The sequence below is a fragment of the Zootermopsis nevadensis genome, unplaced genomic scaffold (assembly GCF_977971745.1).
Source record: "Zootermopsis nevadensis isolate Lab colony 2312 unplaced genomic scaffold, Znev_1.0 Znev_ptg000006l, whole genome shotgun sequence".
Taxonomy (NCBI): Eukaryota; Metazoa; Arthropoda; class Insecta; order Blattodea; family Termopsidae; genus Zootermopsis; species Zootermopsis nevadensis.
Window position 1 is genome coordinate 1,974,473 of NW_028259138.1, and position 23,713 is coordinate 1,998,185.

A 23,713-nucleotide genomic window follows, 5' to 3' on the forward strand; every position below is an offset into this window, starting at 1 on the left:
GCTAAGGAAGTTATAAAACAACTGAACATTTGGGGGAGGGGGGAACCCAAGAAGTTGTGTGTGAAGCACTTGAAGCTCTACCCAAAAGAGAGAAGTGACTTGATGGCAACTTGTGAAGAAAAATGGACACACCACTACACTTGAAGCAAGAGAGTGCCATGATGAACAAAGCAACTAAGTTCACCTACACCAAAGAAAAAGGCCTTCTGGTCAGTTTTAGTGTGAAAAGAAGTGATTCTTCAACAAGGTACTACCTTCACATACTGCCCTGAATAACCATAAACAGGGACTGATGTAACAGCAGTTCTCTAGAGTGAATCTGGAAGATACTCAGTTCAAATCTTGGCCAGTTACTGGCTACATGACTGGTGTTTCTCATGGTTTTCCTCAGTTTCATCAGACAAATTCTGTAAACATACCACAAAAGAGGCCATACCAACTCCTTTAAAACTTTTATCTATTCACCAATCATAATCTTCCCACTTATGCAGTTGAAACAGTATCATTAAATACCCTAAGAAAAATAAACTGTTGAAATATAAAGTTTTATTCAAAACAATATCAATCAACTAAACATTCAATGTCACAAGCCTAACATTCATATTGAAAATTAACGAAAATGACAACCCAGTACAGCTATAAATACAAACTAGGTAACCCTCGATTTATGCTGGACGAACCGGCATAAATTGAAACTCTTTTTATAATGTAAATCAATGGGAAGTCAATGACATGCGCACCCAGTACCCAAACATTGACGAGTAATATAATGGCATTGCATTTAAAGCTCTGAAATAACGTAAATAAAATAAAGGGAATTTAAACAATATATTTTATACACTTATAATCGGCAATTCGTTGGTCCCCGCGATTGACTGTGATTCTTTCATGTGACTGATGTGTACAGTCATCTCTGCTGTTATGCGATAGTTGCATTCATGTAAGACGCCAACCTATAGAAAAACGTGTAGTAAAAATAACCCCAGTACCTCCGCATAAATTAAATTTGCCCTTTGAAAGTTTAAAGCACCAGGAATGAAATTGCATGAGAGCAAACTCGCATTTGCAAAAGTTTGCATTTCACAAACAGCTTTTACCGATTCATCGATTCCATTGGAGCATATTCCCGTTAACAAAACATGCGTAATTGCAGAGATGACTGTATTTATAATTTTTATTCAAAATCAGCGATGTAAGAATTACGATTTAGTATAAGAATCAGTATGAGAAACATTTTAAAACGTTATAAATAATAGTAAAATATATTTTTTTCACTTGTAACTTGCTGGTTTCAAAAGTAGCGTTATTATGAATCGGCGCAAATCGAGGGTTACCTGTACTATGATAAAGAATGCTCAGTGCATGTCCAATTGATAAAAATCTGGTCACCTCAGGCTAAATATACTTCAGCATTACAGAATATCAGTCAAAATTCTTAATGAATTCCTATGAGTTATAAAGAAGAAAAATTTAACTGTACCATCTTTAGTGTACAAAAAATTCAGTCAAGTATGCAATGTGAGTGAGTGATGAAAATGGCAAACATGCCCATATCATGTCAAGATGCAGCAATTGGACAGGTTTGTCATCCCACACTCTGTCCTGAACCTCAAATGATGGTGCTTTCCACAGTGGCATGTGATACTTGTCGGTACTGTCTTGCCTTCTGCTGAAGCCACGTACTCTTACTCAGGCAAGGCAACCCTTGAAGGTTTTGAAACATTCGTGTCTTATAGGACCTGAAACATCATGATCTTGGTGGTCAGTGTTGTTGTAACAGAAAATGTAAGGTTGGGGGGCCTTAAACTGAAACTCAAAAACATGCGATATTAAGTTTTTAAGATATGAGGTTTGCACAGCGGTGAGTATGAAGATTTCTGTCTTCTGGGTTGTTGCGCTGTGTAGTCTGGTCGAGTTAACCAACGTTTCAGAGGTCATACTGCCTCCGTCATCAGGGCGATGAATGTGACCAGACTACACAGTGCAACAACCCAGAAGACAGAAATCCTCATTAAGTTTTTAGTTACAGTATGATGTAATAAATTGTTTTCTGACTTTAATGTGTCATGGCAATTTACTGTGTTCTGAATAAAAGTTCTGAAGACAGAACACTTGGGCTATGAAATGTGGTATATCCAATTGGAGGCCTTGGAATCAGTGGTATTTTACATGGTTAGTGTTCTGTGACTTTGACTTCTATCCTAACAATTTCTATATCCTATAATTTGTAAAATAAAATAAATAAAAATACTTCTGTATAATGATTATTAACCAACTGAAGTTCGTTGTATAGCCAAGTCTCCAAACATTGTACATCAACATTTCAGACAACGCATAATGCCCAACATAATCATGTAATTTACAATTCAACTACTGTCACAAACCTTTAGAGAATCATTGCATCACTGCATACAGTTACAAGCAGTTTCACACTTACATGCTTTTAATTCCTTGTACAATTTGATGTAAAGACTTTCCTCCTGTTTCAGGTATAAATAGAAATACAAAGAAGATGGCATTCAAACACACCACACTGTGGCAGAAGAACACTCCCTCTAAAGAGATAGCACCTGCAAAAGTGAAAAATAAAATAAAACAAACATGATTTAGAATAACAGAAGATAACAAGTAAACAATTCTGGATCTAAATTTTATGTAGAGCCCTGTACACATAAAGGTCTATAAATGATAGTAAAACTAAATTAGTCACTTACTTATCTATAATTAACAAGAGATAAATATTTATAAAGCCGTATAAACTTGTTCTCCAGCTAATGAATTGACATAGACTGGCTCAATACCATCTTCACTTCAAGAACTGCAGCTTCTAGTTCGTCACAGCTCCCATCACCTTTGAAGCTTTCATGCCCCATAATGGTTATTCCCAGTACAATTAATAGTTGGATTACTGCTTTACCCTAACTAGAAACCACAAGTGGCTATTCTAGTTCAAACAAATAAGGCCAATAATTTTACTTAGAACATAACAATCGCAAGACACTATCCCTCTACTTTTTATTTTAAAGACAAGTATTTACAAAAAAAAATTATACTTACTTATAAAATATGTAAAAGTAGCAGGAATAATTAAATCTGCAAACCAGTGCAATGAAGTGGTCAGAGAGACAGCACGTCCCTTCACGGATGCTGGAAATATTTCTGTCAGTAGAAGCCATGTTACTGGACCAAATCCAAAAGAATATGCTATCTCATAACAGATCAAGGCAAACAGAGCAAGATAGCGCAGTGATGGTGAAAGTGATGTGTCTACGGATACTGGACACCAAGGCGATTCACTGGCATACGGATCACCACCAACTAGAGATACTGGTGTGGGCAGTAGTGGAAATGGTGGTGGAACTCCTGTTGGCAACAATGGAGATGACATTCCAATTCCAGCAGCATAGTGGTAACTTCTACCAGATGGTAAAACAGGCACAGATTCTCCCATTTCCATGTTCCCACAAGGCTTCACAGCCGGATTAAGTGATAAATCCACCTCATTTTCTTCCATAGCAGAAATCAGGCCTAGCAAAGCAATGCTAGTCATCATACATGTGACTCCCACAATCAGAGATGGTCTTCTTCCAATTTTATCCACGACACACAGTGACAGAGACACAGCACCTACCTGAAATAAGAGGATGAGTGAAAAGGTGAACTCCAGTAGTGTATATTATTTTTGAAAATGTGTTTTTTGTAGTTTTGCATAATTCACTAACTATGATGTTCATTTATTGTAGACAGGATTCCATCACTGCAGAACTAGTCATTTAACAGATACCACCCAGCACAGTCAGATATAACTGCATTTTAAATAAAAGTTGTACTGTAGATCTTAACAAGAACCATATTCTTATCATGTCCTGTATGATCATGAACTGTAGGAGGTTATGAGCTACTGGCATGTAACTAAGGTGTGAGGTAAGGAATACATACAGAATTTTGGTGGGAATAACTGTTAGAAAATGAATACTTGGAAAACCAAAAAGGATAATACCATCAAGACGGATGTTAGTAAAACAAGTTGTGAGGGTGAGAGATACATGGACTGTGTCCAGTGGCACACCTTGGTATTAGCAACATTGAATCTTCAGGTGCTACTACCAGATACAGTAAAACCCCTCAAATTGGAACCGGCGAATATCCTATAATTTTACATGTCCACAATACCCTATATCTTGGACACCCCTTTATCCTGGAACTTGAACACCCTTTTTGTTGTAAGTTAAACAGGTTCATGCGCTTAGCTTCAGTAGCTTTTCAGGGAAACTTTTTCAGTTACATGTTTTGTTATTTTGAATTTCTGGCTGATGAATGCCTCCTCTCTGGAGGATTATCTTATGGACATTGAACCCATCATTAGAATGCATTGAAGGTGTTTAACTATTCTTTTGCTGAAAACCTTAACTGGACTACAGTATTGCAGAAGACAGTGTTAACTTCATCAGTACTGTGCTTGCATTTGAGTTCAGACTGTGTTAGCAGCTTTGGCATTTTTCTTTTTGTGACGGGGAAGCAAAAATTGGTGGAATTAACTTTAGAAAATGTTATTGAGGTTGGGGTTTAATATGCAATGCATGGGAGTGGGCTTCAAAAGATTGTTATTAATGCTATTGTCATTAATTCTTAATTCAAGTAAGCCTACAGTAGTTAGTGTACGTAAGTAAATAGATTATAACGTCATTAGACCACAATCTGATGTTTCTCTTTCCCTCGATCTTGGACACCTCTGTAAGTTGGACACATTTTTGTGGAACCCCAAGTGTCCAACTTAGAGAGGTTTTACTGTAGTTAGTTTTAGCAGTTAATCTTTAATGTTTTATGAAAACACAGTCCGACAACAGCAGTTTTCACTGAATTATCTCTTTAAGCTAAAAACAAAATGCTCACCTTAATAACATTCAAAATGATAGCTGCTACTGTGAAAGTTGCATCTGGACAGACTCCAAGAAGAAGAAACACTCGAGGTGCATAATACAGTGCTGCAGGTCTCCCTGAGAACTGCTGGAGGAACACCAAACCAAAAGCAAGCAATAATGTCTCAGCAAGGTTCCCCAAAGCACAACCAGTGGGGGATGGCTTGGTTTGGAGATTCTGAGATGTCTGTAAAAGCCTGAATTGCGGTGAATCAGGGAGAAAAATGAGGGCCACAAGACCCTCGATAATGGCGGGGATTGCACTCAGCCATACCACCATGCGCCACTGTGTGTCACTGCCAGTCCCAGCTATGCTTGACAACAGTAATCCAGCTGCCACACCCAGCTGGTGAAACAAAACAGCACGCCCCCTTGATTGTGGTTCTGATATCTCAGCAGCATAAATGCACTGAGCCACAGCAGACAATGCACCAGCAAAACCTCCTACCAATCTTCCACATAAAAGAAGAGGATATGAAGTAGCTAATGTAGAAACCACAGATCCCAGCACCAATAGGCTTGCAGTACAGCAGATGGTCCACCTTCGCCCACATCCATCAACTACAATACCTGAAACAAACAACAGATTCAGCATCCTCAAGAGAAAAACAAGAATGTAAAGAATGTAAAGTTGTAGCCCAATGAAGCACACATATTTTCCAAATGCATTCTTTGTAAAGTTGCATTTTAGAATGCTTGGACCTAATACAGAGACAGTAATAGGAAGATTAATAAAATTATGTACTGATTTACCCAATTTATACTCACTGCCTAACATTATTAGAGTGATAAAATCAAGGATGAGATAGGTAAGATGAAAAATTCATATTTTTTTGTTAGGAAGCATGTACAGAAGTAAATACTTGGGAACCCTTGGCATAGATGGGAGGATCATAATAAAATTAATATTAAAGAAATAAGGTATGAAGGCTTGGACTGGATTTAAATGGATCAAGATATGCTCCTTTAAATTAGATAAAGATGGTGAATTTCTTGACCACCTGAGTGACTATCAGTTTCACAAAGATTTTGCTCCATGATGTTCATTACTTAGCTATGGTCTTGACCAGCCATATTTACAAGAAGTACAAATGTGAAAATAAATGATCTTTCCACAAAATTATATGTCTTCAAAATTTAATTTAAAAATACAAGAGAAACAAGAAATGAAACTCAGTGATAATGCAGATTACAAAATTTGTTACACATTCAAACAATTGGGACGAAAGTACTAAGAAAAAATAATACTGCATAAAGCTGGCAACTAAGGTTTCATTCCCATGCTTACATTTCTGCTTTAAATTTAAAAGAACTCATCCTGCAGACTTTACAAGATCATATGATCATGATGCTGAGGCTGCACAAAACCCAAGTGTTAGCTGCTCAGTATGATTAGTCTTGACATACATTTATTACAGATCCAAATAAATTTGTTTCTTTCATCTTAAGTCCTTTGGCAGTAATGAGCATTTCAAAAGAGCATCATATGACAACACAACATGCATTGTCAACAAAATCGATTAAGAAAACTTACAGATGAAAATAATTGTCTCCTGTATTTCATCGAATATTTCAGGCCCATGACATCAGGAACAAGCATTTTTTTCTTCTTCACAGAATGGTTTTCCAATTTGGAAATGATATCAAAATAAAAGTCTAGTATTTCAGCACTTTTCTTCATGTGCCACACACTTGCGGCATAAATAAGGTCTACAAATGGATAATGTAGAGAGGCATATCTAGAGGGGTATGTAGAGTCCACATTGTACTTTATTAAACATTTATCATACTGAAAAATGGTGAAATTTCAGGTTTGCATGGTGACAAGATGATAACTGTGCTGTTGCACTGTACAGTCCGGTACAATGTTTCAAAGAAGACTATGATGTTTCAAAGAAGCTTACTGCCGTCAACATTGTAATACATCTGAAACGATGGTCAATTTCTAACAGATGACACAATACAACTTCCCTGAAGACAGCCAACTTCACATTGAAAGGTATTTGAAACAAAAGTTGCTCCATGAGATCGATATAAAATGACACATGCAAATTTTTGTATGAGAGGCTATGTTTGGCTTCACAACTTATGCCCAATACTAAATTTCACTGAAGTATATTCTACAGTTTCAAAGATGACATATTCAAACACACAGATACAACCTCTAAATAATGTAATTTTATGGACTTTGTATACTTGTAAGAACACAACAAAGTAATGTGAAATACATACATTGGTATACTTATTTCTCTGGATTGTTTGATTTGTCCAACACACAACTTCCAAGCTTACAACCATTCCGTCAAGTCATAGATTTATACTCTGGGGAAACTCAACAGATAGCAAAAGACTTTTTATCATCCACAAGAAAATCATTAGATTAATGGCAGGTGTTAAAAGAAATATTTAAGAAATTTAATATACTCCCATGTATAATAGGTCAGTTCACCAACTATTTGGGACTTTAGGAAGGCATATGACTCAGAGGAGAGGTACTGTATGGCATTTTGATTGAGTTTGGAATGGCAAAGAAACTTGTTAGGTGAATTAAGATGTGTATGGATGGAGTATCTAGTAGAGTTTGTATAGGTAGCCTGTCAGATCATTTCCCAGTGCACAATGGCCTAAAACAGGGGGATGCTTTGTCCCCAATGCTTTTTTAATTTTGTTCTAGAACATGTTGTCAGGAAGGTCAGAGGGAATCAGGAAAGGCTCGAACTGAATGGTGTACACCAGGTACTTGCCTATGCTGATGATGTCAATTTGCTGGGGCATTATGTGGGTACCATAACCAAGAATACAGAAACTCTCCTACAGGCTAGCAAAGAAATAGGCCTAGAAGCAAATGTAGAAAAAACTAAACACATGGGCATAATATGGGATCAACATCAACAACAATGACAGAACATAATTATAAGTAACACATCATTTGAAAATGTTTCAAAATTTAAGTATTTGGGAACTACAATAACAAATAGAAATGGGGTTCATGATGAAATTAAGAGTAGAATACATTTGGGGAATGCTTGCTTTTATTCAATTCAAAAACTGTTTACTATCCAAAACAACCAAGATCAGGATATACAGAACAATAATATTGCAGGTTGTCTTGTGTGGTGGTGAAACACGGTAACTAACTTTAAAGGACGAATGTAGATTACAAGTGTTTGAAAACAGAGTGCTCAGGAGAATATTTGGAGCTAGTAGGGATGAAATAAGTGGGGAATTTATGATATTGCATAACAAAGAGCTGTGACACACACAGGTAATCTATCATAGTGAGGATAGTGAAATCTAGGAGAATATGATGGGCTGGACATGTAACACGCATGGGGGGGGGGGGAGGCAAGGGATGCAAACAGGATTTTGGTGGGGAATCCTTCTGGAAAATGATCACTGGACAGACCAAGGAGATGGGAGGATAACCTCAAGATGGATCTTAGGGAGGTGGGCTGTGAGGATGGCAAATGGATGGAGTTGGCTCAGGGTTGTGGCGGGCTTTGGTGTTGTCGGTGTTGAACCTTCGGGTTCTGCTACCAGGGAGTTAGTTAATATACTCCCCAATGCAAGTGAATTCCTACTCTCATTTCTGCCTTTATTGTCAACAATATGGAAAAGATCCAAACAAACTCTAACATACATAGCAAAAATACAAGGCATAAGCATGATGTCCATCACTGAACCCTAACATCACTAGTTATCAGAAAGTTGCTTGCTATGCAGGGAGAAAACTACTCATTACTCTTTCAGACAGCATTAAAAGTTTAAATCAGTACTGAAATATTATCTTTTATCTCACTCCTTCTACTCTACAGAAGAATTTACTTCAATTCAAAATGTTTAAGTACTGTAAATATTTATGTAAATAACTATAGTAGGTATGAAACAACAATATCATTTTGGTATTTTGTTGTACCAAGTGCTCATACCCACACCATGACAAGTTCCACATAATTTGTGTGTACTATTTCTGATCCAAGGAATGTAAATAAATTTGAATTATAGAAAATGTGTGTGCAGCAGGTATTAATAAAATAACATATTACATATCTATAAAACATTCTTATTTAAAATAGGTACAAATTAAATCATATTACATAATAAAACATGTAGTTATATAAATCTTGTACATGTAGTTTCTATACTGGTTAAAATTTGTAAAAATAGTTTCAGTAATGTTGGCTAATGCTACATTTTTCATATATTTATCACCGTTATTTATTAATCTTCAGTTTCATGAAGACCAATGGCAGTTTGTTTCATGGTACTGTGTGCAGATCCTTCATGATATAGTGATTTGTTCTGGATATTGAATATAGTGATACATAGGGTAGCTCACTACAGACATGTCATAATGACTGGTTTGTAAATATACAAATTCTTGCATGCATTAAAAGACCAGACCAAGATACAGGTCCTACTTTTTTGAACATGGGATAAAGCTATGAGCTGTATATCTGGGCCACAAGGCAGTTTCAACTTTGTGTGTGGTGACTTCTACGTAACTATGACATACCTCCAACAAAAGATGCAATTATAGCCCCAATAAACCATGTGCTGCATATTACATGCTGCTCCATGCATGTCAGTTCGAAAGTGTCTTTTATCTGTAACATGATGCTTGTAATGATACCCATATCATAACCAAATGCCAGTCCTCCCAAAACCGCGACAAATGATGCCAGTAATATTGTAACATGACTTCTCGACGTAACATCTATCACATTAGAGTCACTAGTACTGGCAGGTTTCCGTACCACAACAGTCGCACTTATTTTTTCATTGTCTTCATTTTTCCCACTGAGGAGAATTGTCGTGTCTTCTTCATCCGACATATTTATTCATAAATACAAATACTGAAACTCTATCTTCGTTTCTAACTCTATATACATCAATTTCTACCTTGTATTTTGACACAGTTCAACACTGCCATGTGATTAAATAATTAACAATTACAAATGTAATCGCTACTGTCATTTACACGCATACTAGATTACTTACACCCCTTTCCTTACAACACCACTTTGAATAAAATACTGATATCAGCAAATTTCTAATATTCGTCGTTGATCCGTATAGTTACAAAACTTCTGGGCACTAAATAAGACGGATCACCTATACTATTTATATATATATATATATATATATATATATATATATATATATATATATATGTATTTATTTTTAACGATTCAAGACAAAAGATAACTATTACCGCAAGATGGGAAACTCTAGAATGTATGTTGGTACCCTGATAGTCAGGATTTGTAGTTACAGATTATACCAACATACTGTTTGATATATAGAAATAAAAAGAAACTTGCACAAAAGCCTTCATATATGATTTTCAATAAAGGAAAACGTATTAGTTTTGTATGCATATTAAATCCAACACCATGGGCTAATAATACATTTAGCTGGTCAAAAAATTCCAAGTCTTTGAATCTGATGTTTTATTATCGCATTAACAATAAACCAATCCCAATCCAGACCCAGACGAAACCAACCCTCGCCTGACTTCGTTAGTATCCATTTTAATATTGCATATAAATGAATTGTGCACACTGTGCAAATTAATTTGATTTTTGTTTCTTTGCTGTAGCTGTAATGTATCATGTCCCTTCTTTATAAATCAAGACGTGGTACCTTTCACACAGTGCGTGGCTAGGTTTGCATTCATAGCCTTCGTCTTGGGTATGGAACTTTCCTACTTTGCTAAGTTTATGACGAAATCCATGCACTAACATGAGTGTCACTATTCATCTACGCCTACGTCTTTCGAGTGTTCTTCCTGTACGATTTTCAATAAAAATTTTGTATATACTTGTTATCTACATGTGTGTTAAATGACTCGTAAATATTGATTGAATTCTATTGGGTTCTGACAAAGGCACAAATATTATTATGACTATGATTAAAGTATTTTCGGAGTACTAAATGATTTTAAACGTTCAGAAATGCATTAATGATTTACTGCAGGCTGCAATAGGCACATTTTTTGCTGCTTATGTCTGTGGGGAAATTCCATTCTTCTAGTTGTCTAACATGAATGTTTGCCTTCACTAACTTGACAGTAGCGAAAACATGGCAGACGTGGTAAAGGAAGTTGTTGGCCACGATGAAAATTTGACAGAAAGTGTCATCAATTCAACAACCAGAATACCAGCAACGGCAGAAGGGATGGCCGTTGCTTATGGAAGTCTTGTTATAATGGCTTTACTTCCAATATTTTTTGGTTCTTTTCGCTCAGTGAAACACCATAAGGAGCAGAAGGTAACCTACGTGTAATCGGTACCGTGCAGGTTGTTCTTTGATTGTGGTGCTGACGTCTTTAATTCATGTTATAATGTAGTTAATTTTACCAGAATATTCATGATTACATGAACACTCCCAATTTTGACTAATTTCAATTTAGGAGAATTATACGTAAGTGTGTAAGTGAAAATTTTTATTTTGGAACCCAGTGTTCAGAATTGTTTTTATTGAAATCAGGGCTCAGTAGAACTCAGAATGTTTACAACCTTTGAAAATATAGACTTGCGTTACTGAGTTTTAATAGTTTTGTACACAATTCCGTTTTGTAAAAGATTCGGCTTTGTGTATGTGGGTGACGCGTTTTATGAAACCTTTGTGCATATTGCCATCAGAAAATTAAAAGGGAAATAAGCATGCTGCAGTTGTATGTATTAGCTTGATTGATTATTTTCTTGCAGTTCTCCATATGTATAATTCTTTCAGTGTATGTTATGTAGTGTTTTATAACTGATTTTTTTTGCCATAGGAGCATTGTGAATTGTCATCTTTATTACATGTTTTCCTTTATAGGAATCAGGAGAGAAGCCTGAAACTATGTCACACAAAGATGCTGCAATGTTTCCTATAATAGCCAGTGCAGCACTATTTGGATTGTATATTTTCTTCCAGGTAAGTGAGATAATCATCTTAAATAAGTAATGTTATTACATAGGGGTTGTTTGAAGGCCTTTAGTATGATTATGAAAACGGTGTTACTGTGTCCACAAGTGATTTTGTGGTCATTACATTATTACTTAGTTTAATTATAAAATTAGTTCCATATGGTTTAGATGCTGTACAGTCTCAGCATAAACTTGACTGGCCTTCAAGGTAAACAGGTATTGACTTTTATTTTGTTGGTTAGCTTCAATAGTATCAAAGTACATTATGCATTTTATTTAAACAGTTAGTACGACTAATACAATTATAATTTGCTGGTGGAATAAAATGCCTTTTATTTCTTGGACATTGTTAATTCATTAATGCCACTTTATATTTAATACCTTTAATCTTAAATCAATATAAATGAGGTGAGATTGTGTATTAATCATAGGAAAGACAATTCTGTCTCTGCCCATCTTGTCTTAATTGTTAGCTTTTTAAATAAAACAACAGCTGTGGATGCCTTTTACATGGAGAAAAATTTAAGAAATGTATCCAGTCCATCATAATCATCTGAAAAATACATGAAATGTGCAAGTTATGAACACCGTAATTTTATAACTGACAAGCTCTCTGGTTGTAATACCAAGCAAAGACCATCACTGGACATGATCCTTTGTTAGTTCCATTTATCTCCATTGAAACCACTTCATCTTATTTCTCCAAGATTAATTTTGTTTTGAAATAGGCCATGATTACTTGCTTAATCATTCTTCCTAATTTACCATTCACAATTATTCTTTATGCTGTAAGAATTCTTCTTCTTCTATGGCTCTGTGGTCCGTATTCGGTCCATGGCCTCATTTCTCCTCTTCCATTCGGTCCTTCTGTTAGGTCCATTTTGTCCGAGGCTTTGAATGAGGTTTTGAAACATCTTTATTTTTACGGTACAAGGTTGTTAGCCTTGTGACCAACCCCCGACCTGGAGGACCAGGGTACCTGTCTTAGTCTGACCTCTCCCCCTCGACCAATCTGGCTAGGGAGGCCCTACCAGTAGCTATGCTACTGCCAGCATAGCTCTTGGGATCACTGAGGTACTCAAGCCCCACCACCACGACAAGGTGCAGGTACCATTAAGTGGGGATGCTGTATGAATTACATAGTTGAAAAAGTATCATACAATAACCCAAGAATTAGTCAGTCAGACTCAATTAAAATTTTACTTTGTACTATTCTGCAGCTGAATCACAGCACTGTAAACTGTACTTCCAGTTTTATTTATAAAATGTTGTGTAATAGGAATTATATAATGATCCATATTAATGATGAACTATGATTTCATTCCTTTTTTTTACCAAGTAATAAGAGTGAATTTTGTATGTCAGTGGCCTAGTGAAAAGTGCATTTTAATTAAATAATGTTTAGCATGTTATAGTGGCAGACAAATGTAATTGATGTGAGATCATTTAGAGGAGCAGATTGCGACACTGATCATTATCTGGTGGTAGCAAAAGTGAGGGAGCGGCTTTCAGTAAGTAGACAAACTAAACAAAATTTTGACACAGAAAGATTTGATTTGAAAAAATTAAGTGAGGGAGAGGCAAAGGAACAATATCAAGTTGAAATTTCCAATAGGTTTCAAATTTTAGAGACAAATGAGGATAATGAAAGTGTGGACATCAACAGAGAGTGGGAAAATGTCAGAAACTGCATCAAAATTTCAGCAAAAGAGAAACTAGGATACTACAGGAGAAAGCAAAATAAACCGTGGTTTGATGAAGAATGTTCAAAATTAATGGATCGAAGGAAGCAAACAAAATTTCAATGGTTGCAGGACCCAAACAAAACAAATGCGGATAATCTATGTAACGTGAGACGTGAGGCTAGTAGAACCTTTAGGACTAAGAAAAGGGAATACCTGAAGGGCAAAATTGCTGAACTTGAGACAAATAATAAGGAAAAAAACATCAGAGACCTGTACAGAGGCATTAATAACTTTAAGAAAGGATATCAACCCCAGACCAATCTGGTAAAGGATGATAGTGGCAATTTGCTTGCAGATCCAATAAAAATTGTGAATAGGTGGAAAAATTTCTTTAGCGAGCTCTTAAATGTTCATGATACTGGTGATATTAGACAGATTAAAATGCATACAGCTGAACTGTTGGTGCCAGAACCTAGCTTAGATGAAGTGGAACTAGCCATTGGGAAGTTGAAAAGTTATAAATCTCCAGGAATTGATCAGATTCTGGCCGAATTAATTAAAGCAGGTGGCAAAGGGTTACATATGAGGATCCATAAGCTTATTCAGTTAATTTGGGATAAGGAAGAGATGCCACAACAATGGAAGGAATCCATAATTATTCCTATTCATAAGAAGGGGGACAAGACTGAGTGTGGTAATTACCGAGGAATATCGCTGCTATCAACCTCATACAAAATTCTATCCAACATTCTTTTGGCAAGATTAACCCCATATGCGAATGAAATTATTGGGGATCATCAGTGTGGGTTCAGACGAAACAGATCAACGATTGATCAGATCTTTTGCATTCGTCAGATACTAGAGAAAAAATGGGAGTTCGGTGGGACCGTACATCAGTTATTTATAGATTTCAAAAAAGCCTATGACTCTGTGAAGAGAGAAGTGCTATATAATATTCTTATTGAATTTGGTATACCAAAGAAGCTAGTGGGTCTAATAAAAATGTGCTTAAATGAAACCTGTAGCAAAATTCGAGTAGGTAAATATGTATCTGAGACATTCCTCATCAAGAACGGTCTAAAACAAGGAGATGCTTTGTCTCCCGTGCTCTTTAACTTTGCGCTAGAGTACGCCATCAGGAAGGTCCAAAGTAGGCAGGAGGGTTTGCAATTGAATGGGACACATCAGCTATTGGCATATGCTGATGATGTTAATTTATTGGGGGACGATATGAATACAATAAAGAGGAACGCAGAAGTTTTACTAGAGGCTGGTAGACAAGTGGGGCTGGAAGTAAATTCAGAAAAAACTAAGTACATGTTAGTATCTCGTCATCAGAAGACAGGCGGGCAAAATTATCTTAGCGTGGCTAATAAATCCTTTGAAAGGGTTACAAAGTTCTAATATTTGGGAACAACAATAACAAATCAAAATGATACTTGTGAGGAAGTTAGGAGGAGACTAAATTCCGGAAATGCTTGCTACTTCTCAGTCCAAAATATTTTGTCTTCCCGTCTGATTTCTAAGAACCTGAAAATTAAAGTATAGAAAACAATAATCTTGCCTGTTGTTTTGTATGGGTGTGAAACATGGTCTCTCACTCAGAGGGAGGAACACAGATTGCAGGTGTTTGAGAATCGGGTGTTGAGGAGGATATTTGGGCCTAAGAGGGAAGACGATGGGGCGTGGAGAAAACTGCACAATGATGAGCTTAAAAATCTGTACTGCTCCCCCAGTATTGTGAGGGTGATTAAGTCGAGAAGAGTGAGATGGGCGGGACATGTAGCGCGCATGGATGGGACAAGAGGTGTGCACCGGGTACTGGTTGGGAAACCTGAAGGGAAGAGACCGCTGGGGAGACCTAGACGTAGATGGGAGGATAATCTCAGGCGGGATATATGGGAGATAGGAGTTGAAGGAAACTGGATTTTGTTGGCCCAGGACAGGGTCCGGTGGAGGGCTTTGGTTAATTCGGTGATGAACCTTCGGGTTCGGTAAGCCATCTAGTTAATCTAGTTAGTTAGCATGTTATAGTTTGACTTATGTATTACCTCCACAGATTTTTTCCAAGGAATATATAAACTTACTGTTGACGGGATACTTCTTCTTCCTTGGTATCTTGGCGCTGTGTCATCTTATGAGGTAAGTGATATATCTTATTTCTTTTGTTTTCATCTCCCCTAGTCTCTGTCTAAGTTTTCCTCTTAAGTCAAAATAGGTAATTATATGTATTAAATATAGTATAAAGTAGCCTATTAGGTAACAACAAAATGTGCATTCTGAGAGGCCAAATAACTGCCCCATAAGTCAGACTCATTAAACTTCAATCTTATATGTAAGCATTCAGTTGTGTTATTGATATTATGTGGTAATTAAGACCCTCACCACATGCAATATTTTGAAATTAAAGTGATGTTTCAGTGAAATCCTCAGGTCAGTCTTGTATGTGTTGCCAACTGGAGGTGGAAAAGGCTAAATTGAACTAAGATTAAGATTATCAAAATCTTAAATGGAGTTAAAAGTAACAGAATTTTAAAAGAGAATGGGACTTTGTAAAATTAGCGAGTCCATTACGGGTTTTTACATTCTTCTAAAATATGTTGTGAATTGCATAAGCAATGAATTACTATATATTATTTTTCAGGTAGAGTGGAGGCCATTGAATCATAGAGATTAAGTATGTACAATTATGATGTTAAATATGGAAATTAAGGTGAACTGAACTGGGGGATATGAATATATGTTGAAGTGTGGGTTTCTCAATATCTCCACACTAAAACACGTATAAATCTTAGTTCAATTCCACCTTTTTGCGTCCAGTTGGCAAAACACAAGACTGCCCTGAGGATGGTACCATTATACAGAAATATGTCATAGTACAAGTAACTTGAATTTCAGAATATTATATGTGTTGAAGATCTTAATCACCACATCACTGAACTTTTATACATATTTTTACCATATTTGTCATTTAAGTGCTTATTAGGAGAACATAAATGCACATACTCTAGTCAGTGAAGTGTCATCAAAATTGCAGATATTTGTGTTTCAGCCCAGTAATAAGTTCTCTGGTACCAGCTGCTATTCCAAACATTCCATTCCACCTACACTTCACACAAGGTGGACCTGATGGTGATGATGACCTCATTAATTACCGTTTCTCCTCCCATGATGTCGTCTGTCTTGTTTGCTGCTCGGTTGTAGGAGCATGGTACCTTATTAAGAAGGTAAGGTGGTATTTCATATCTGTTGAATCTGATTTAGCAATTTCAATTTTCAAAACCTGTGTATTAAATATGTGAATGAGTTTTAAAATATGAGTACTGGGGGGAGGAGGAGAAAAAAATAAAAATGAGATGAAATTAGGAGATGCTTATTATTCAGTTAAAAAATGATCATCTGGTTTATTTTCCAGAATACTAAATATCAAGTTATAGTGCCACACAGTATATAAGTTTATTTTTTCACATTTTATGGCTGTGTAATATGACCTCTTACTCCAAGGAAAAGTGACAGTAAATAAACAACAAATATAATTCAAGAAAAGTACACAAATGACAAGTGTTGGGAAATAGAGTGCTCAGGGAAATATTGAGATTCAATAAGTGGACAGTTAAGACATTATATAACAAGGAACTTCATTATTTTGTGCAGGTCATCTTGTAATGAAGTCAGTGAAGTTTCATTAGGCAGAGTCGGGGGAGAGGAATGGTGGGAAACAAAGTGCCCACTTTGAAGACTGAGGCTGCGAGGTGGATGGAATTAGCTTAGGACTATGTCAAACAGCAGGCTTGAACCTTTGGGTTGTACTACCAGCACAATAGATAGAACCTGCTTAATATTGTGTTTCCTTTCAGCATTGGATTGCTAACAACTTGTTTGGCATTGCATTTGCCATAAACGGTGTTGAGCTTCTCCATTTGAATAATGTTGTGACAGGCTGCATCCTCCTGTGTGGGCTGTTTGTGTATGATGTCTTCTGGGTATTTGGGACCAATGTTATGGTAACTGTTGCCAAGTCCTTTGAGGCTCCAATTAAATGTAAGTTATCTTAATTAGCTACTTGCATACAAGAACTGTATACAAATGCCTCATTGTACATTATACACCAGTTTCATCATCTTATGACCTACTTACACAATAGTAAAATATCATTGAAGTATACCTCATGGTCATATTGATTGTGGTCTTGTGAGTTGTGACACTATGTGCCCTTGTAAAGTGGTAAACAATATTTTGGTGTTATGTATCAATCTTCAGGGTGAATTGAGTCATTATATAAGCGGAGGATTAAGTTCACTTTTTTATTCATTTGTCACTATGTAATATCTGCAGTTTAAAATGTTGTCAACCTAAGACTTGTCAACTGTCAGAAAGTAATATTCATTGAGGTAGGATGTTACGGGGTAAGGTGGCAGGGAGCACTATTATAGTACAAAGTCTCTGAAGAAGCAGTAGTTATGGACTTATCATGTGTGCACCTTAATTTCCTTGCAAGATGTTTGATTGAATTAACCTAAATTCTCTGTTTCAGTGGTTTTCCCACAAGACCTCCTCGAACAAGGATTATCAGCAAACAACTTTGCTATGCTTGGTTTGGGTGACATTGTAATACCAGGAATTTTTATTGCTCTACTTCTACGTTTTGATAATAGGTAATTAAACATTCAGAGGTAAAATTTAGATCTGCTACTTTCTGCTGTGTTAAATTTGATGAAGGGTCAATTACCAGTATTGGTTTCATTGCATCTTCTTTGTCATTGAATGTAAAATTGTTCTTTCAGTCTGAAGAGGAATTCCAACACTTATTTTTATGTGACATTCTTGGCATATTTCATGGGTCTGATGGCCACCATCTTTGTGATGCATGTGTTCAAACATGCCCAGCCTGCTCTTCTGTATTTGGTGCCTGCATGTTTAGGCACTCCACTGCTCTTGGCACTTCTCAGAGGAGATATCAAAGCAATGTTTCAGTAAGTATAGTTTTTAAGAGAAACAGTACTGTAAATCACTTTTGTCTTGATTAATCAATGTCATCTATCCTTCAGATTTTGTGAATTTATTGTGATAGCTTCTTCTGTATTATATTTTGTAACATGAAGACAGTTTATTCTTCAGCTTCACAGGTAAGGAAGTTTTCATGACCTATTCCAACTTTGGATTTGTACAACTGATTTGTCCATCATTTTAGAGTGGACCAATACAGGAGAGCTTGTTTGTATACAGATAGCCAGGCAGCTTTGCAGGCCCTTGTGGCACTGGGGCTAATGTTGAAACTTGTCTGGAATGAATGGAAACTATATATTCTGGCATGGATTGCACATTTCCAGTGTTATTTTGAATTGTATTTTCTGAGGAGGTAGTCATTGTTATCTGACATTACACTTCTGAGTAAACAGTGTATGTACATGAGCTTTCTGTTTCTGAACATAGAAATTGTCAGGTTGGCAATAATATGTAAGTTTTGTATTTGGAAATAATGTATGTAACTACAAGTAAATTCTCCGGCAGCTGAATCTGAAGGTTCGGCACCATTACTGTCATTAGACATAGTCCTGAGCCAGTTTCATCCAGCTCCTACACTCAGTATATTTATCAGTGACCCATCTTTATGTTACATTTCCATCCACCTTGTAATTTTCCAAGTAACTGAGTTTGAAATTTCCATACAAAAATTCCATGTGCATTTTTTATCTTAAGTTACTTGCCCACCTTATTGTAATAGTAAGTGCTCTGTAACTGCATTTTTTGACGTAAATACGTCTATAAGGAAGGGTCATTCGGCAAAAAGTGTAACGAAAAAGTATAACAATGGTTACCTAGGGAACGTCGTCTGTTTACTCGGCATTATTGTTACCTATGAAACGTCATCTGTTTACTCGGCATTATTGTTACCTAGGAAACGTCATCTGTTTATTCGGCATTGTTGTTACCTAGGAAATGTTACATTACATTTCATTACATTAAAATACATTACTTTACATTACATTCATCTACCACAGACCCATCTTAAGCGTAACTAATTCAAGTTAAGCATTCAAGCATTTTTGTTACCTAGGAAACGTCATCTGTTTGCTCAGCACTGTTGTTACCTATAAAACATTACCTTACCTTACATTACCCTACCTTACATTTCATTACATTACTTTACATTACATTCATCTACCACAGAGCCATCTTAAGCGTAACTAATTCAAGTTGATTAAGCAATGTTTTAATCAAACTTATCTCAATTGTAAAGCATATATAAAGGAAATATTTAGAATAAAGCCAATATATAAAATTCATTTCTGTACAGACGTATTTATGTCAAATTCTCCGGAACCATGGTTCCACTGACAACTTTTTTTCAGAGTACACAAGCTGGACAGGAATTTATGTTGAGTATTTTTGTTTTGTAGGTATGAGGATCATCCATCTGAAAAGGCAGCAGAAACAACTGGAAGTAAAACAGATGTAAAGAAGGAAAAGTAATATGAATACATACAGAATATAAATTTGGCATAATAATTGAACAGTAAGGAAAATGTAAAATATTATTTGGAAATAACCAGTACCACAGTTTCAGAAGTGGCCCAGAGATGTAATATGTAATTTAATAAGGCAGTGGATGGCTTCAAATTACATAAGTTTCTATTTCATTCTTTCATTTTACTGGGCAGTTCATGCAATATATTTTAATACATAAATGCAAAAGATGGTGGCATGCTTTTATAACTGTGTATAAGGTATGCTTGTATATTGAGAAATATCTTTATTTCACAAAGATGGTTATGCAGTGTTGCACAGAAAGTCGGTGACATTACGCCATTTGGTAAATGTTGAAGTAAGATTATTGATCTTGATAATTTTGTATTAAAAAACATTTTCAGTTTCAGAGCAATCACCTGCAACCAAAGTTTTGCTGTATTTCAGTTGCTTTGGATTTGTTTATATTCAAGTTCTTTTCTGGTATGTTTCAAGTTTAATTGTTTGTGAATGCCAGTTAGTTGATCTAGAATTCCTTAAGCTTGTATATAGTCCTCTGTAGATTAATATCCAATGAAATGTATTCTCAGTCATCAATTGTGATATCCTATACAGACATAACTTTTGATGATCATAGAATTTCCAAAACTTTGTATGTACTTAAGATTTTCTCTAAGGTCAGTGATCACTGTCTACCATTTTATGGAATATAAACTGGGGTAAAACTACGGTATCTGTACCTTCTGTAAACTGTAATTGCATTATCAATCCTGCATATGAACTCAGATTTAAAAATAAATACATAAATGGGTAATTTCTTCCAAGTTGCTTCCAATAGATTAAAATACATACATTAAAATGCATTGATGTCATTCTTGCTTTAACATGAAGCAAACAAGTCTTTTATTAAAGACTACCTGAATCTGGCACCCGCTCATTAGTTTAAATGTACATTAAAATACTGAAATGTGTATCAAGTCTATTTGAAGGTCTCCATCAATTTAAATATATTTTCCAGGCAAGATAAGTTTCAGATTAAATTTATGAGATATTTTTTACATATGCATTTCACTGATGTGCACTGCTGAAGCAATTACTAGCAAGGCTGAAACAATCTGAAGTAAAAATTTATGGATCCACCTTGTGCAAGTAAAATGAAATATGCCTCATTTGTCCAACATGTTATGCATACAAATTTCACTTTGTTTTGTAGATGTAACTATATGTTTGTACTGAAGATTTTAAAACATTCAGACATCAGTCCTCGGATATGAACTTGTCTGGAAGAACTTTTCTCATGTTTCACTGTATTTTATTCTAACTGTATTTTCTTTCCATGTTACCTGTGAAATGTTACATGTTCTCATAAAAATGTTCAATTAAAAGTTGGCCACCTTAACTCTTTTGCACAAAAGCCATTATGCATCGCACAGTTTTACTTGTCATTGTCTTGTTGGGACATTTAAGATACCGGCACATTATTGTTCTGCACACTTTACAGAGTAAGTTAAAATTGTAAAAGATTGTTTATTCTGGTTGTGTTTACGAACTGCCATAAAACTGTCTTAAGATCATAATTGTACAGAATTAAATTTCTATCCATTCTTACATAAGTTCAGGTTAACATTTTAAATGTAAATTCTTCAAAGCATTAATGCCATTTAGAGTTTGTGTTTACTTTACTCTCAATCCTTTGTTGTATTGCCAAAATATTGTGAAGATGAGTCCAGGAGCTTCCATATTCTGCGGGAATTTGCTGGTATATTACAACCCTTTCTATGCTATGAGTAAGATTTCTTGCTCATGGACTACTACTTACTTCCCTGAACGTTGTATATGTTAAATGCTTTCAATGAAAGTATATTTTCCTTCCACCTCTTTATATTGTGGTTTTCATTAGTAAAAATTACAAACTACTATGAAAACAAACAAGGTGGTTATTTTATATGAGAAATTTTAGATTTTCACTGTGGTAAAGATATGAAGTGTGGTCTCATGAGTTTGGATGCTGTGCTGTCTTGTAGGTTATTAAATATAAGTTGCATGGCATAATAATCCATAAGATTATAATCAAAAATTATTTTATAAATTATGCTCAGAATGGAAAGGTCAATTCTTATGTTTGTTCACTATTGCTCTGTGCCTGTACACAGAGGCAATGGAATATTTTCCTTTCATACTGCACTTGTGATATTTTGTACTTAATGAACAGTCTTATGTCACAATTTAGTGGAGTACTGTCAGTATCATCAAGAGTTTATATGTTATTGTGGAATTTCAGTTCATAGTTGTTCATGTTGCTTCAACCTCCAGATTATGTGGTCAGTATGTACACATGTGTAGTAATGGTGGCTATTCTACTTTTTTTTGTGCTTATCATAGGAGTGTGCAGGAGGATACCACCACCACTTACACATATATTCCAAAATTGTGACAGGTTAGCAGAGGAAGATAAATTGTCTTGGAATAAACTTCCAGTGGAAGTTTCAATGTAATGTGGCACTGGAACACACACATCCCTCTTATCATTATATGGAAATCTGCCACCTTAAGTCTTCCAAATATAAACCCTAAAAAGAGATTTTGATGTTCAAAACATTCTCAAAATGAACTGTATGTTAGGTGCTGTATCAACTGCAGAGACATTTGGTGTCAGATGATGTGAGAGTATAATCAGATAAGGTGAACTTGTCAGGATTTGGGTGAAGTAGTAATTACCTGATATGAGGAGCTATCCCAGCATTTGTGTAGAGGGATAACCCTTGATTCAGTCTACTTAGTCCCCCCTGTCAAAGTAAATGGGATCTGTGCTCTCCAAATAAATATATTCCATTTTATACTGTGCTGCAACCCACAATAAGATAAAAAAATCTGATTTCAGAAAGGTTAAAGTGGAAATTCCATCTATCTCTGACCTAGCAAGGAAGTTCACAATGTAGGACAGTTTACAATATCAACAGCTGCAAATCAAAAAACATCTTGAAAGTAGTAGTTTTTGCAGCAGAGCTCATATCCATAGTTATACATTTGCAAGATTTCCATAATAAATTTATTTATGTGAACTTGACTGTGTGACTGCAATGCAGGTATTGTCAAATACATGAGCTGGGAATAGGATTAAGCCATTGGCAGGAGCGCTGAATGTTGCATCTCTTCTTTATATGTCCAAGATAGTCCTGGAGCCATCAGAGATGAGAGAAGGATAAACAAACTACAAATCACAATCTAGTCTAGTAGAGGTTTCTCTCATTGCATTGTATATGCTATGGTGATTGGATGAAGGTAAATTTTATCCCTTATGTTATTGCACAATGTTTTGGCTTGCGCTTGACTAACGATTCATCTGACTTCACAATGTAATGTGTCATATTAATCTAGCTTTCTCTGGTTATTTTGCTACAATCAGACTTTTCTAACTGACTCATATATTACTGATAATTAAGCTCTTAGAATTATATTTTGACCACAAATCCCTGTGCCTCAAAAAAGTACATCAATTCAGAACCATATAAATAAGCTACTTCTATTTTAAATCAGTAATTTGTGGTCCATTTGTATAGCATCTTCTGGATGATATAACTTCAACAGATGGCAATGTCAGCAGAAATTCATATTCAGAATTGTCAGTGTATGTTGCACAAATAAAATACTTGATCTATAATTAAAAATGATTTATAAAGATTCATTTACAAGATACCCCATAAAACCCATCTGTTTCCAGCAT

At 35.6% G+C, this 23,713-nt stretch overlaps 2 protein-coding genes across 3 annotated transcripts; one reads left to right on the forward strand and one right to left on the reverse strand.

Moving 5' to 3' along the window:
- Positions 1-531: 531 nt before the first annotated feature.
- Positions 532-10,683, reverse strand: LOC110832375 (solute carrier family 2, facilitated glucose transporter member 10). 2 transcript variants are annotated; one of them, XM_022069315.2, is made up of 5 exons: positions 10,566-10,683; positions 4,894-5,489; positions 3,058-3,631; positions 2,438-2,570; positions 532-1,739 (listed from the first exon to the last, which is right to left on the reverse strand). In XM_022069315.2, exons 1-5 carry the CDS (start codon positions 10,597-10,599, stop codon positions 1,610-1,612), a joined length of 1,467 nt encoding a protein of 488 aa, XP_021925007.1. In that variant the 5' UTR covers positions 10,600-10,683; the 3' UTR covers positions 532-1,609. The 2 variants fall into 2 exon arrangements, with proteins under 2 accessions (XP_021925007.1, XP_021925006.1); XM_022069314.2 differs by lacking the exon at positions 10,566-10,683 and adding an exon at positions 9,436-10,057.
- Positions 10,684-10,975: 292 nt separating this feature from the next.
- LOC110832359 (signal peptide peptidase) lies at positions 10,976-23,660 on the forward strand. Its single transcript, XM_022069274.2, has 8 exons — positions 10,976-11,192; positions 11,745-11,843; positions 15,581-15,663; positions 16,574-16,748; positions 17,379-17,562; positions 18,056-18,176; positions 18,306-18,494; positions 19,923-23,660. The coding sequence occupies exons 1-8, from the start codon at positions 11,004-11,006 to the stop codon at positions 19,993-19,995; spliced, it is 1,113 nt and encodes a 370-aa protein (XP_021924966.1). The 5' UTR covers positions 10,976-11,003; the 3' UTR covers positions 19,996-23,660.
- The last annotated feature ends 53 nt before the right edge of the window (positions 23,661-23,713 follow it).

What these genes read in the sequence shown, in the direction of transcription:
- LOC110832375 (XM_022069314.2), bottom strand. Translation starts at nt 9,754, where the DNA reads ATGTCGGATGAAGAAGACACGACAATTCTCCTCAGTGGGAAAAATGAA. An exon ending in AATTGCATCTTTTGTTGGAG is followed by an intron (nt 5,490 to 9,435) that starts GTATGTCATAGT and finishes TGTTTGTTTCAG; the next exon opens with GTATTGTAGTTGATGGATGT. An exon ending in GTACAAGGAATTAAAAGCAT is followed by an intron (nt 1,740 to 2,437) that starts GTAAGTGTGAAA and finishes ATGATGTTTCAG; the next exon opens with GTCCTATAAGACACGAATGT.
- LOC110832359 (XM_022069274.2), top strand. Translation starts at nt 11,004, where the DNA reads ATGGCAGACGTGGTAAAGGAAGTTGTTGGCCACGATGAAAATTTGACA. An exon ending in CATGGTACCTTATTAAGAAG is followed by an intron (nt 16,749 to 17,378) that starts GTAAGGTGGTAT and finishes GTTTCCTTTCAG; the next exon opens with CATTGGATTGCTAACAACTT. An exon ending in CTTCTACGTTTTGATAATAG is followed by an intron (nt 18,177 to 18,305) that starts GTAATTAAACAT and finishes TTGTTCTTTCAG; the next exon opens with TCTGAAGAGGAATTCCAACA.